General features: G+C 42.1%; 1 protein-coding gene across 1 annotated transcript in view; it reads left to right on the top strand.

Annotated features, from left to right (window-relative positions):
- The first annotated feature begins 5886 nt into the window (after positions 1-5886).
- Positions 5887-16341, top strand: part of foxo6b (forkhead box O6 b) — a 42724-nt gene continuing 32269 nt past the window's right edge. The window contains exon 1 of the mRNA XM_044170972.1: positions 5887-7551. Coding sequence (XP_044026907.1) covers positions 7054-7551 — 498 coding nt within the window. The 5' untranslated portion in view covers positions 5887-7053. The remainder of the gene's footprint in view (positions 7552-16341) is intronic.

Raw genomic sequence — 16341 nt, 5'->3', positions numbered from 1 at the left:
TCTGTGAACCCTCAGTTGTGCCGGTCGTGCAAAGGCCATGTTGTGCTGAAAAACGGCCATCCAGACCCGTGCCTGAGTTCTGGGATCAGTGCTGGGTTAGCAGACCGCAAGGCTTGGAAGAGTTCATATGATTAACTTTCTGCAACCACCATCAGGAAGCTTTATAGGACTGGGTCAAATCAAGCCTTGGCAAAAAACCTTACAGTGTGGTTACCACCAATGTCTGCCATATGTCTGGCACTGCCTGCTGACACAGTGTGATACCATTCCCCTTTTTATTACCACATAACCTAATTTCACAAAAACCTAACCTTCCTCGTTTTTTTTTTTTTTTTTGCTCAGTAGACCTACCCGTGCTTTAATTGTACCTGCTTGCTTTTGTTGCTTTAAAGCCAGTGGGGGAAAGTGGCAGGGGAAAGATTATCTTTGTAACACCTCTGCACTGCATCACAGTGTATTTTTTCCTCTTGTGAATGGATTTCACGGTTGAGAGTGCAATATGAAATAGGATTAACAGTAGGTGTCGGGTAGTGTTAGCTAAACCTCTTTATGTCAGGTACAGCAGAGAGAAGTCTGTCACTGCGTCTGCCTAAACCCTTTCACCATTGAACGTTGCTTGAGGGGGATTCTTTAAATATTACTAAAACTGCATTCATCAAAGGGCTGTGAGGCAGGCAGGCGCAACACAATGTTGTGGTTTCTACTTATAAAAAGCAGAAGAAAGAATACACGTGCACAGTATTAGACAACCTCAACATGTACTGTCATTATGGGAACAAAATGCAGCCTTTTGTTTATTGGGGGGAAAAAAAACTCAAAAAAGGGCTCCGTCTCTTTTTTGTCTGAGTGCCTCAATGACATTGGGAGGCCACATGGTTGGCTGCAGCCCAGACCCACAGAGAGGATGCATTCCTGGGATGGCCATTGGCAGTGTACGGGCTGAGATGCCCAACCCTCCGCTCCCACAGTTTCCGCACACAGCAGTGAGTCCCAGTGGAAAACAACAGTTTTTGGCAGTCTTATGTAACTGGGGTAGGTTGTAAAGAAAAGGGAGGACTGGAAGGAGGGATTATGGACTGATGGAGAGAAAGAAAAAAATGAGGGGAGGTTGTTTAAGGCTGAACATTGAAACAAAGTTGAGTACAGTAAATGACTTATTCAAAGCTAGTGTTTAGCCTAACCCAGAGATTCCCAACTAGGTGCCACAGAGGCTAAACGCTGTGGAAGTTTTCATTTTAAAAAGCACTGCAGTAGGTGATTTCAGTCATAGTCCTTTTTCTTTCGTTGAAACAAAGAATTATCACCCAATTTACGGCAGTATGGCAGGTGAAAGAAGTCGGTCTGTAAACTGTGATGGATGTTTACGACAGACAATTTGACAGCTTGAAAAGATCTGGGACAGTCTTGTTATTACAATAGGATTGCTGGCCCAAACTACAAAAGTAAGACCCAAGTTTTTATGAACCAGATTTTTCCTTTAAAAGCTTTCTGGTTCAAGCACCTTGAAGGACCTGCACGGTCTTAACAGATTTATTTCCTTTGTGTTGGGTTGGGTTGGAAGACATCCATGGGCCATGGTTGAGACTCAGCTTTAAGATTAAATGAAGTGGAACAGGTGAGTCAAAAACTCATGGTGCAACCATCTCTGTCTTTCTGTTTTGCACAGAAAAGCACATCCTTCCAACTTCTCTGATTGGAGGCGTCGGTGGCAGCAGTCAGTGTTACTCAACAGTTGAAAGCCTCAGGGTTTCCCAAGGCAGGGAGTGGCACCCCCCTCTGCCGGTAAACACATCAATAATCCTGCAGGTTGACTGACTGGCTCACTGGATACGGCATGAAAATGAAGGAGGAAGACCCGTGGAGGCAATTAGTGTTCACTCTAAGGTGTGCGAGGCCTTGGAATAGTTAGTGGTGTAGTGTTAAAAAGGAGGGTGAACCCCGAGTCCCAGCTGGTGATCAGCCTAATGCAAACAACTGCCAAGAGAAAAGAAAAAATCTATTAGTTTCTCAGAAAGGAGTAAACTTTTCCCTTTTATGAACCCCTTGAACTGGACACTACTTACTATGCTGTTTCCATAAATTTAAAGCGACAGCCAGACATTTTATAAAATACACTTCTTTGTCATGTTAAAGATTTATTTGTCCACTACCATCGTGGTCTGGGATTTGTTTAGCCTAACTCTGTAAGCCGGTGGACACCGCTTGCCTAACTCTGTCAAAAGTATAAAAAACATTCCTTCCAACAACTCAACAAAGTTTCCCTTCTCATGCAGTGTAGAAATGTAAAAACAAGACATTGCGGTTTATGTCTCCATATGTAAATGACAAAGTAGGTCATGTCAGTGTCTTACAAACAACCAACATAAACGTCTACTGATCTGTGCCGATCTGTGGTCAGAGCTACATTCATTGAGTTTTTGGCCACTTGGGGACAGTGGAACAGGGTTAGAATTTGGGTCGGCTATAAACACAATAATGACTTATTATCACCTTATAAAGTTGTAGTGGGGAACGTGTTAGCAAAGCCTTGCCTATTTAAGAATCCTGCCGACACGGAGCAACCCAGAGCCATGCAGAGAGCTCCGCGATCCGCCATCGCTGTGATTAATGAGCATTGTTTATTATGATTGTATAGTTGTGTTAATATGCTTTTGGCAGTGTAGTTGCATGCAGTCATGCCAATAAGGCTACTTGAAATGAAATTGAACGAAGTCGATGAAACTCTCTCTCTACATGCCTCTGGAGCAACCGTCGCGAAGGAGTAGGCTACAGCAACTAGGAGTAAAACCACAGACCGTATGAAACCTAAGAAGCGTCCAAGAAAAGTGTCTGATGCTCCAGATAAAAAACAAACTCGGCGTTCAGAGGAAGGATTACAGTAAAATATTTGGAGTAGGCTTTTTAGCTATTACATTTACTCACTCACTTACTAAATAATGGATTATTGTCTTGGAACTGTGGAAATTTCTCTGTATTTTTGTAACTATTTCTGAACAAAAACCTGGGGCGAGCTCACTGTAGGCGTACATCATAAGCACAGTCGACAGTGTTTGTGTAATTACTCTCACTGCCAGAAGGGGGAGACAAAAGTTCTGCACTCCAGCTTTAAGGTTTGGTTTAAGTTTAGGCAACTGAAACTACCACAACTAGGTTCAGGAAAGATTGTAGTCATAGTCAAAAGAAACCAATGGTTCAAATTCAGTGAATCCAACAATCCAGCACCTGCATCCCTAATAGACTTTATGGCACTACGTCACGCTGTGTTACAGTCAGTCATTATTTGTGCCACCACATGAAGTTTCTTGTCAGGAGAACATAAACATAGGTTGCTTTAAGCTCCTTTTTCTGGTGAAGATGTAAGTAAGTGGAACATATAAGTGGGATATATGCAAAGACTGAAAGCATATATATATATATATATATATATATATATATATATATATATATATATATACTTTCAGTCTTTGTGCTAAGCTAGGCTAACACACCCTGGAGCTACAGGATGTCTGCACTAGATGTGCCGGGACGAAATTGATTATTTCTCTCATCTGACCATAGGTTTAATGGCAAGCATATTTCCTAAAATATTGGACTGTTCATTTAAATGCGCCACATTTCCATCGCAAAGCGCGTATAAACCGATTTCTGGTGTGGTAGGTTATTTACCTTTCACTACATCCCTTTATTTGGGCATCAGTGGACTTACAGATCAATAAGAAGAGGCAGCTTGAGGGAGACGGCAGTGACAGTCAATATGCATATCATCAATATTTGATGCTGAGAAAATAGACTGACAATGGATAAACATGAATCTTACAAATCCATTTGGCAGAATCAGTTACAAATTCTTGCTGGAAATGAAACACTGATGTTAAAATATGTTTCTTGGAAGAGTTGAATGCTCAGGCTCTTCTTGTAGTCACTTCATATTTTGCACAAATGGCTCCAGTATCTCTGACAAATCCACTCCCCCTGTGTGAAACCATGTAATTCTCCGTCTGCCTCGTGTCGTGTCCAGCCGCGTGACTCATGTTTCTCATGTTTACGCTGCAGCGGTACATCACCTAGCCGTGATGATGAGGACTTTGCTGTAAGCCACAGCTGAACGCCCTATATCCACCCTGCTGGCACAGCTTCAGTGTTTTCATTCCATATGATAGGAGTCACACCACATTCCTGTTACAACTTCTCTGCGGCACATAAAAATCTCCTCTCGAAACCGCAGAGCCATATGTTTTGAATTTTCCCTCTGTTTGTTCCCATTTACAGCATCTCTCTCCACTTTTTCTTCTGCGCTCTCTCTCTCTCAACACACACACACACGCTCACACACAAACACTGAAGGCTCACCCTCTTCGTGTTGATAGGCCCATTTAGTCCTCATGAAAGCATTCCATTTAGGTGCATTTGAGGTTATGGTTGTCACTGACAACCGGCTGTCAGAGAGTGGCAGCCTCTATCAGTGTTGGGGGTTTCCAGAGGAGCTTACAACACACAGAGCAGCTATTGATGGAGCCTGCTTTATGGACTCAGACCCACCAAAGGCAATGGTGTGTGACAAAGACAGCGAGGGGAGTTGGTAGTTTGATTCTTTGACACCAAACACAAGTAGAATCACCCCATCTGATAATTAGTCCTATTTGATTTTATCATAATGCAGTTTAGATGAATATGTTGAGAGGGGTTAGGTTGTTTCACCAGCAAAAAGTAATATGATTAAGAGGGAGAAAACAAATAAAAAACAAATAAAAACATGAAAATGAAAATAGTAGAAACCTATAAAGCAAGTAGAATGTTAACAATGTTGAAAATGTTGATGGTGGAAATGTAAACGCAATACGTCGACTGGGGAGAAAGCAGGGCCGTAGCAACCATTTAGCCCATTTCCACTGCAGGAACTTTTTCAGGCACTCAGGAGCCTTACCTGTTTGACTGGAGGAACCACGGTCTAAATGAAGTTCTTCAGTCGTAGTTCCTGGTACCAAGAAAGTCCCTGCGGTTAGTATTGACTTTATTTGATAGTGCAGCTGAAGACAGACAGGATGACATGCAGCAAAGGGCCGCGGATTCAAACCCGAGCCGCTGCAGTGAGGACTCAGCCTTGGTACATGGGGCGTTCGCTCTACCAGGTGAGCTAGTGAGGCGCCCAGGGATGGCCGGGGAACTATTGGGGTGGAGTCTGCAAAGCTGAATGTCTCATTGGTGGAACCCAGAACTTGCAGCTGCTACAACATGTACTGTATGTGAAATTGCACACAGGAATTCATAAAAGCGACTTTTATTTTCTGAGTTTAGTTCCTGTGGCTCAGTAGTTCCTGAAACTGTTTGGGCAAAAAGGGGCAAATGAGGACACTGAGGTCATGTCCTCAGTATTTTTGTCTTTTTTTTGTGTGTGGTGAATTTGGAGGTTTTTTAGCAACCATGGGGGGATTTACAGTCTACATTTCAGAACCAGCCCAGTATCTTAGGGACTTATAGGAATTCTGCACCTCATGATTTACATCCAGTACCAATGTTCAGTGCCAATGCAAGAAGCAGAGTGGCTTTTATGTAGCGACGTGCATAGCATGGGTGTTACGTCTGACTTTCACGCAGAAAACCAGCGTTCGTGTCCTGTCACAGACCTGCAATTAACATTTGCCTTTTTGCTGTCTACTCTCTAGTCTTGTCTAGTCTTTGCGAACTGATGTTTCCCTAACCTTAACCAAGTGCTCCAGATTCCTAACCCTAACCATATCTCAACCATAGTTCATTTGCCATAACCACAATCTTTTCCTAACCTTTAGCTTAACGAGGTTACAATACGCATAAAAAGCAAGATATTTTTAAAACCTTGGCATTGGAGGTAAAAAAAAAAAGAAAAAAGAAAAAAATAACACAGGGAACATAACTCAGGGTTTTGCAGACACATCCAATTTTTATTTTCTAGTCAATAAAAATGTACACATTGCTGGTATTTATAAGCTAAATCTAGTATTTTTTTTTTTAAAATCTGTCTGTATATTGTGTACATAAATGACTGCCTTTGGAAATTGTATTGTTGGGAATATCATCCCCACCACACACGCAAACACACACACACACACACACACACACACACCCTCCTCCTCTGGAAACCTGTTCTGGAGGGAGTGACTTGATCCAGGCAGCGTCCAATTATATGGAAGCAGCACTTATTCCACTTTATTCCAGGCTACAGTTAAGTGGCTTGAAGCCTTCAGAGACACACAGGCTTGTAGTATAAAGGCAGAGCAAGAGGCAGAGAGACGGTACCCATGTGACATGTAAACGGAAAGCTAAAGACAAAGGTAGAAACATCTACTATACCAAGAGAGGCGTCTGGCGGCATGCAGAGGAGACACAGAGGATGCTCCCAGTCAAATCCATGAGGGCTTTTTTTTCTCGTCTGGAAATTCACGACTTCATATAAATGATTCATGAGAGCCTGTTTCTATTTCTAAGGGAGTAATTGCGCTCGCAGTGAGTTTCAGTTGAAGCCGGTCACCAACCAACTGCAGAAAGACGGTAGTAAAGCTGGGATCAGAGCCCGGAGAAAATTCTAAAGTCAATTAATTTGGGGAGTTTGATAAGCGTTCATTTGAACCTGCACTGGACCGCATCTGTCAAAAGGATCAACTGTTGCTGCAGCCGGAGCGAGCACAGAGACATTCTCCAAGTGTGTCTGGCTTTCATAACGGATGTTTGACCGTCACTTGGTCCTGCATGCAGCCACACTACCGGTGTTGTGCAATTAACATGGAAGAGAGACTGATACTGTTGTTGATGCCTCGGATACACCTTCATCTGTCCTGATGTGATGCCACATTGTTGTTGCACTGAGGAGAATGATAATATCCCACACCGCTGCCGGCTTTTTCATACTGGTTGATCATCTCTGTGTGTGAAACAATACACATTTATTCTTTTTTCTTTGTACAAGGGACCAATTTGGGCATTTTAACTCACTGGCAGACGTCAAAATTGACAAAATTGACAGGCTTTTTGTTATAGTGACCTTGCCCGGTTTTGACATCTATTCAGCGGGAGATCATCATGCTGATGATGATGAAGAACAGCGGCATGGATGCGCATCAGGTTGATATCGATTCGGAATTTGAGCCTCACAGTCGGTCGCGGTCGTGCACCTGGCCGCTGCCGTGTCCGGAGGATTTCCCCGGGGGAGAAGAGGCGAGCCGAGGTCTGGCCCTGGCATCGGTCAAAGTGGAGCAGTACAACGTGCCCGCATGCCGGGCCGAAAGAAAAGGCGGCGCACCGGCGGAGATCAAACATCCAGCCGGCGCCCCGGCCCCGGTTGTGGCTGCCGCCGCCTGCATGTCCGGGGCTGCACTCGATGTTGCCGGCCAGCTGCGCAAAGCCAAGTCCTCCCGGCGGAACGCGTGGGGAAACCTGTCTTATGCAGACCTCATTACCCGTGCCATCGAGAGCACCCCGGAGAAGAGACTCACCCTGTCCCAAATTTATGACTGGATGGTTCGCTTTGTTCCTTATTTCAAGGATAAAGGCGACAGCAACAGTTCAGCAGGATGGAAGGTAGGCCACATGAAAGAATTTTCTGACACCACATGGTGAAGGTTTTAGTGGAGAAGCTGCACTATATTTAGCCTTAGTCTGTGTCTGCAGCATAACTCCTTTTCTGCATAGTTGAAAGCCACATAATTGACCCCTGGTTCCAGCAATTTATGTCCGTGGCGTGTCCCCATCTCACTCCACACTACAGTGTGTGGAAGGGGGCGGTGAGCATGGTTGGATAAGGGTTCACTGGGTTCATCGTATTTAGGGAGTGCAGCCTGTGCATGTAGGAGTAGCCACACGGAGCCAAACTCCCCCTCTTCACGGTTCCCTTTGGATAGGCAACTATTACGCACTGTGGCGCATTGGTGGCGTCTGGTTCCAAGCCTATATTTCTCTGCGTTAAAGGGTCACACGGGGGACAAAGTGTGCCGCCGGTCCGATTTACAGCTTCTCGACTGGAGCGTCACCCTTGCCGCCGGTTGGGTGTTATGGATAAACCGCTTGGAGCCACCCCGCCCCCCTGCTATCCAGTGCGCGCACGTTGAAATACGCACAGGCTGTGCCAAAGCATGGCACAAGGCAAGGGGTTTAAAAGGACAATAACAAGAGATGATGACATGGGGTGTCACAGCAAACAGATGTAACTACAGATTATCCCTTAAATTCAAATTAATACGAGGTTAATCTAATAGATTGGTTGCTGTAATCTACTTAAATTTACCACCCATTCTGTGTGAGGATTACTGGTCTTTTGTTTCCAAGCCCTATACTTTAGCTTCCATACTATCCTTTGTGTTTGACAAAGTTGTGCTCCTCCATGCCACTTCTTTACATTTTCAGCCATTTAAGGCCACCTGGATCGTTTTTAAATCAGCTCTGCAGCTCTGAAATTCTAAATAAATGGACTGTGTTCCTATATCATATGGACTACTGGCGTTAAATGTCCCATTAAATACATCAGCCAAGACTGTCTAAACTGGGCATTCATATGTAAGTCATATGTAAACACAAGTAAATAACATTTGAATCAGATGTTTTCAGGAAAGGAGAAGAAAATGAAAAAAAACCCATATATTTGAAAATTGGATTTGCTTTGTCTCCACTTGTGTTTTAGGGTATTTTCTCTGTAGTTTCATCAAAAGGTGACAAAGGTCAACACTGCAATTTATGGGAATTTCTAAAAGGCTGGATACACACTGTTAACTCAAACAGAACAGGGGAGTAGCCTCAATAAGTCTCTTCTTGTTAAATTTGACGGCAGGCTTTAACATTTAATGGCATTATTCTATCTAGGAGTTTGAAAAAGAGATACATCATTCAACATAACGACAATCTTAAAGATGGCTGGGAAACATGTTTAAAGGGTCACTCCAGTATTTCATTTCCATAAAGTTGGGGAACTCGAATAGACAGATTGAAGAAAGAAAGTTGAAGCAGCAGAGGCAGAGATATCCTAACTTTTAGTCCCTGGTCCAAAAACCCCATATCCTACAATTCCCATAATGCAACTCAACAACATCTTTTATTACATCCTCCCCGCCCACTCCCTTCCCACCCCACAGCTCCAGTTTGTAACACAGGCTTTCCGACATCACTTTGACATCATCAGGGTTATTTTTCTAACGCTCCCTCCAGAGCCACGGAAGACATTATACAACTGTTTGCGCAGGCTGAGGAGTACACCTCGCGACCAGTAAACTGAACATCATGTGTAAAATTGGTGGAGTGCCCCTTTAAGATTCTTTTAATGCTTTTCAAGTTGTGGTTTGCTTTCCATGGTGTGTTGTGCTTTTCTGACACAGCCTGGCGATACAAGGACTACAGAGGAAGGGGAAACACAGGTTGCAGTGGGATTAACAGGCATTTCACACTATCTGTGTGTTTGACATTGAGTTGACCCAAAATCCTCCATCTGCTTCTCCTGTCATGTTGTCATATCCTTACAGCATATTTTGATAAGTGCCGTTGTCTCCCTTCTTTTTGTCCCTTTCACACACAAGGTTTCTTCAATGCTTTCCCCCTGGCCCAACATCTCATTTGGCTCCATACCAGCATCCAATTGAGCAGTATTAAGACACAGATTAATCTCAATAAAATCACCATTTGATTTAGGTCTGAGTCGAGTGGCAACAACCCCTGTCCAATCTTTATGGTATGGGGGGGTTTAAAATTGGATTTAAAGCCGGGCTTAATTCCCAGGGCCTTGTTTGTGCTGCCCAAGGATGCCCAGCTTCATACCTGCTCCCATTCCAGCTTTGCGTGGAGGTTTTGATAGGCTGGTCTGGCAAGGGAACTGATTGGTGGAGAGAGGCTCCGTCGAGGCGAAAAACAACTCGATTCAATCATGATAACCCTCCTCAACAACAACAAGAGAGAGGGACACACATGCACGCACATGTTGGGCTGTAACAGTTGGCAGCGATTTTAATGAGATTTGAAACACGGAGGTATAGAATCGCCCGCAAACACACACACACACATACACTTGCGTACAGTATGTGTATGTTTCTGCTTAGATTGAATAGGACTGGGGGGGGGGTATATGGATGTATGGTTGGATGGGATGAGTGGGAGGGAAATAAGATCCAGTCAGAGTCTTGCTATTAAAAGCATTCTTTAAGAGCTGTTGTGTAATCCTGTCTAAGAGCTGCTGCTCAATTCAGCCGCTGGGCTCTTTGTCTTCATCTGGGCCAGCAGCTTCTCCTGCCTCTTAATACCACGCAAACACACACACACACACACACACACACACACACACACACACATACATACTGTACTCACACACTTTTGAGGTGTCACTCACTTGTTTAAGTGTCAAGCGCTAAGGCTGTAGCGGTGTATTGGATTTCTTTCACACGTTCATACACTTCTTGTGTCCAGTGGTAGTGAATGGATTTCTTTGAATGTGGTCACACACATAGACATACACACACACACACACACACACAGTGTTGCTTAAGTATTTGACAGCAGGGTTACCATGATGACTATGCATGGATTTCTCTGACTGTGGTTCAGTAATTGCAGTCAAGTGTTTGGGCCATGTTTGTTATTGCATCTGAGGTGGGAGGCTGTGTTTGGTCATACAAAGTGAGTTCAGTTCTGTAGGTGGTCATGGTGGTGCTGGTGCGGGGTCTGCGCTCACACACACACACACACACACACACACACACAGTGTTATGTTCATTTCACAAGTGGCTCTGCGTGGGAATGGATGTGCTGAGCTGTGGCCTGTCTGCAGGCTGTACTGTACACAGAGTCAGCACCAGGCAGGTAGGCGCTGACTGACTCTACCTGAAGGCTTTACAAACATTACAGGCATGTCACGGATGTATGACTGTTATAATCAGGCTGTGATATAATGAGCACACAGCAACAACAAGCAATACGCACAAGGATCAATTATAATTTCAGAAAAGCATTAATTCCTTAGGTTTAAAGAGCAACTTAACACCCTGTTTTAGCTTGAACACGCCCCCTTCACAAATTCAATGTGTAATAAAGTGACTACATTTAATTTACTAACTCAAAAACTCTTTAACTTATAAGAATTTGGTCCATTTTACAGTATTTTTCACATGGTGGGAGTTTCTTTCTTTGACCTGAGATATGGCTGCAAACATTTATGAGCATTACTTTCAGTATCTAAATTTGTATTAGGGAAGGAATTTTTTTCAGGCTATGTAATTGCTCATGAATGCACCATTCTGGGAAGCGTTTGGATCAGTTTGAAGCTCCATGTCCACACATTTTGACTTCTGTCAAAATGATACATAATCCCTGTACACCTGTATATAGTAGGGTTCTGCTACCTGACCCAAATCCTCTGTGTTCTGACAGAGTACGAGGTTTTAGGTCGGGTGTTTTGTGTGTTTGGGTTTATTTCAGATGTAATTTATGAATAAAATTCTCTCTTTCTCTCTCTGAATGTGCCAATCATCTGCATCCACGCTTGTCATTTGTTGCAAGTGGAATCAAAACGCCCAGTTGGGAAGACGGAAAGAGACATATAACTGGTCCAAAATCCCTCCTTCATTCACTGCTCCCTATATAATAGACACCCAGTAATTAACTCTATAGTGAGCAGTAAATAGAGATTTTTGAAAGTTATGAATCGTCATCATTTTGCATCCTCAGTGACAGCTGTAGAGTCGTATGACTGTAACTTTTGCGAATGTGACTCATGGCATTGTGGGATTGTAAACAGAAAACAGCATACATGCCATGGATACTACTTTTTCACATTTTTTGAGGACACAATATATAGCACAGATTTCAGCACTCAAACACTCGAACTAAACGGTTTAGCATAAACATAGTGCACTATATAGTAAATAGGGGGCGCTATCAGACGATGCATTTCATTAGCCTGGTGAGCTAACAGTCGGTAATGGATGAAATATAGAAGAAATATATACGTGAGAAGTAAGCTCCTGTACAGTCAACACTTATGGCAAATGTCTTAAATGGCTGTGTTTTGGTCCAACAGCCTTCATCAGGCATTATATTTATAGACATATACTAAATGTACTGTATATACTTTAATAGGATATCAACCAATCCCAGGGACAAGCAGTCAGTTATCCAAGAGAATACAGAAAACAGACACCTGGTAAGGAGTGGCAGAAGAGAAAGAAATTCCCTCAAAATGTATTTATTTATCAGCTTTTTTACAATGAGTGATATACTGTAGGGTCCTACATGAAAACAAAATCTGCCAAAGTTCGAACACTATTGGTTCTTTCAGATGAGAGATTTCTGTATTTGTTTTCTGTGCTCTTGTCACCGGTTTGAAGTGGGTGGAGTTTGGCTGGAAGAAGGTGATGTCAAATAATATGTAAAGATTTTTTTCAAAACTTTAACTTTGATTGCAGCTTATTTAGCTGTGAATATTTAATGCCATCTAGAAAAACGTAAGATTTGAAACCAGGTTTTCAAGGGCTTTAAGGCCCAGCAGGTAAAAGTTAAGCCAATAAAACTGTACCAAAACTTAACTGGTGTTAACTGGTTGCAGGAGCTTATTTTTTTGACATTTTTATTCACACAAATTTCGGAAAATAAATGCAATAAAATATTTACTCAGTATGAAAATCAATTTTATAAAGTAAATAGGATATATATGCAGGGAAATACTGTTTTAATTACAATTTTAAAAGATTTATGTCAACCCTAAAAATAGTCCTACTGACTTTAGGTCATTTACCTTCTTCTATATCCCTGATTACTGAGAGCAAAAATGGATCTTTACCTCTAATATGCTTCTAATCAGCTTGTAATGCATCACAATGCACTTCACATAAAGTATTACCGCCCACGCTGATGGCCATCACCTTGTTCTGCTGAGATTCCACTTGCAGGAGATAGAGGAGAATAGGGTGCAGAGTGAGACAGAGTAAAAAAAGAGGAGGCAAGGAGACATTCTGAAGAACAAGGTATTATTTGTCCTGCCAATAAAACCTTTTTTGAATTGGATTCAGAATTGAGTGGGAGTAGGAGAGAGGTGGAAAGAGAAAAGATGGAGCGAGTGTGAGAGTGGTGGCGGTGGCCCCTGCTGCTGAGCACATTGATAGCAGCCTTAATGCCTGTGATGCTCCAGCGCCAGCCGAGACAGAGGGGAATTGGTTGGAGACGGTGGAACAGGCTTAGAGGGTTCCCTGTGCCAGCCGGCCTGGCGCTGGCTCAACAGAAAGCCCTCTGCACTGCTACACAGTTATTGTTATTATCACAAAGGCGCAGCAGAAGGAGAGGCAGCTCTCGAGTTGGCGGGCTTGGCGCTGGGTTAACCGGGGGCGGGGAATGGGAAGAGGAATTTGGAAGGCGAAGGGGGTTGGTTGTTGAATCTGAGACTATGGTAAAACTCATCTGATCAGTCCTGTGAATGGAGAGAAAACAGTTGGGAAGTGTCGTTGAGGGCTTGAATGGAAAGGAGGCCATTCAGAGATGGACAGATTTTGATCCGAGAGGATCTGTTACCTTGTCAGTTGATGCCGAGCTACAAAAGGCATTTGAATAGAATGCAGGGAGATATCACTTCAGTCTGGAGAAGAGCTGGGATGTAAACAAGGGATGCACCGGCAGTGTTCACTGCTTAAATGAGTCATAGTGGTTGGAATAGAACATAATATTCTCGCCCTCAGCCCTCACACTTCAATCAGTTGGAATAAATCAGCTGGAATAAAATGTTGAGAAACACTCTACAGACGGAAATTCCAGAGAGAAAACCGAGTCCAGACTCACAACAGTCAGTCAGGAAGGCGGATTTTTGGGAATCGTGCCTGGTGGTGTGTCGTAAAATGTCGGCCCAGCACACATTCTCTCCGTGTTGTCTACCAGACCTCAGGGCTTCAAAATGTTCTGGTGTCTGGCTCGGACGATGAGCAGAGTGCTCTGTCCTCACTGTCAGACTGTGACTCAGGAACAGGTCAGCACATAATGTTGTCACACTGCTAACAAGGCCTTAAATGGCCATACAAGGGGCTTTCTATCATCTTTGCTCATTTTCTACAAATCATGTAAACTTTACATCACAACTAACCATTTTGAAAACCACGCTGCTGTATGTCAGAAATATGATGGTATTTTGTCCACCGCTCCAGGCAGCCATTGGTTTCCATTCATTTCCATTTGATTTGACAACGTAGCTGAAACCGGCTTGAGTTATGTAATCCATTACAGTAACTCTGAGTAATATTTAACTGTGAAGATTATCTCAAAGTGTGAAATCAAATGTTTTTTATGTGTTATGCATTGTTGCTCTCAGTTTGTGAAGCAAGTAAATAACGATAACGTAAATCACATTAACAGTATTTTTGCAAGCTAACAACAAATGTAAATGTATCTATAATAGGCATAATATATTATTTATATAATAATATAAATAATAAATGCATGCTATACAATTGTTCTGATGTATTTTTCCTACCTTTCAGGCAGCCATTGGTCTCATTCATTTTCATATAGCAAGAAAATCAGTTAATCACATTTACAACACGTTTCTAAATCATGCTGTTGTTTTTAGAGATTTTTTTTTTGTATTTTGTTTACTGCAGGAAGCCACTGCTTTCCATTTCACAATGATCTTCATGTCTGCATTCATTTTTCAAGTTACAAAGTCATTGTTGTGGGGTAATGCAGTACAAGTTTAACAGGAGGTTTATTATGATTATGTAACACTAACACAAATGTATGCAGACTAGGGCTGTCACTTTTTCTATAAATTCAATTTGAACAAATCATAATTAACACGTAATTTGTTCAAGTTGATTCAAACACAACCGAGGTAGCCTAATCCTAAACTATTCTGAATTTTGAATATAAGGTATCGTTCTAATGCAGACTTGAAGGTGATTAATTATGCAACATAAGCAAGTTTTATAAGTCTGCTAAGTGATTTTGTTTCGATATGAATGGAAAACATTGGCTGCCTGGAGCAGTAGACAAAATTCATTGAAATTTCTAAAACACAATAGCATGGTTTGCAAAATCGGTATTTGTGATGTAAAGTACATGTGATTGATTGATTTCCATACCAAATAGAAATGAATGGAAACTAATGGCTGCTTGGAGGGGTAGACACCATACAGTACATTCATATTTACCATATGGAAATGATTAGAAATCAATGGATGCCTACAGCGAAGACAGTATACATAAAAATAGCTAAAACACAACAGAATGTCTGCTTATAATGTAAATTACATTGATAGATTAATTTTATTCCATAATGAAAAGCAATGGCTGCCTGGAAAAAAATCCTTCAAAAATGGTATAGTATACATTTGAAACAGTAAAAATGTTAATATACATGATTTGATGTTGAGGAAATAAAACTTGCACATTTCTGCAGTAATTGTAAAACAATGTAAAACAGACACACAAACCTGTTTGATTTCACATTTTGAAATAACCCTGAAAGTTATACAACACACAAGGAGTTACTATTGACATACAGTAAGTGTTGTGCATGAATGCGCTCAAAGAGCTCTGTTCATGTTTTTGGGTGAACAGTGAACTGAACGTATCCGTTTACAACTAATGAACGTGAATGTGAGCGTCGTTCACTCCCGCGAGAATCAACAACGCTCACACGCTGTTTTACGGCACCCGGCATGCCGGCGTTTTGGGTCACAGAATCTGATGGGTCACAGATTTTTGAAATGACACTTAAGCTGAAGCATCCGACCAGTCTTGGGAAATATCTGCGAGTGAATGATGTTCACAAGAAATCATTAAAGGGTAAGACCACAAGCCAGCAGCCGCAAAGTTCCTCCACCCAAGTCAAACTCACAGCATTTTGTAAAGGAAAAAAATGGAAGAAATTAACGTGAACTAGTTCATTTTTTGATACTGAGAATTTAATTAAAAACTGTTAACTATGAACATGAACTAGTTCATTTTAATCGGTGTGAACTGAACTTTGAGCTAGCTCTTGTGAAGTGTGAACTTGCACAACACTGTATACAGTCATCCTAACAACCTCAATCCATCAATTCACAGCAGCACCAAACTGATTAGAATCCCACTGGAATCAGAGAAAAAATGTTATAATGTAATCATACATCTGAAATTGCACTAAATTTTAATGTGATTAATGACACAGTTGCTTCATGAAGTATTCAACCCCCTAACTTTCTGCATATTGTACTCATTATACTATGCACAAATTTTAATAAATTATCATGCACTCACAGTGTGTTTATAATGGGCTTTTGATGCCTTATAATGCCTTATGAGCACCACTTCAAGTAATGTGTTGCCCTGATTTTTACTGCAAATGGGATTAGGTTTTGAGTTCCTGCACACGCTAAA

This window comes from Siniperca chuatsi, linkage group LG17 (genome assembly GCF_020085105.1).
Source record: "Siniperca chuatsi isolate FFG_IHB_CAS linkage group LG17, ASM2008510v1, whole genome shotgun sequence".
NCBI classification, from domain to species: Eukaryota; Metazoa; Chordata; class Actinopteri; order Centrarchiformes; family Sinipercidae; genus Siniperca; species Siniperca chuatsi.
The sequence above is the reverse complement of the archived record's forward strand: the minus strand, read 5'-3'. Positions and strand labels throughout refer to the sequence as shown.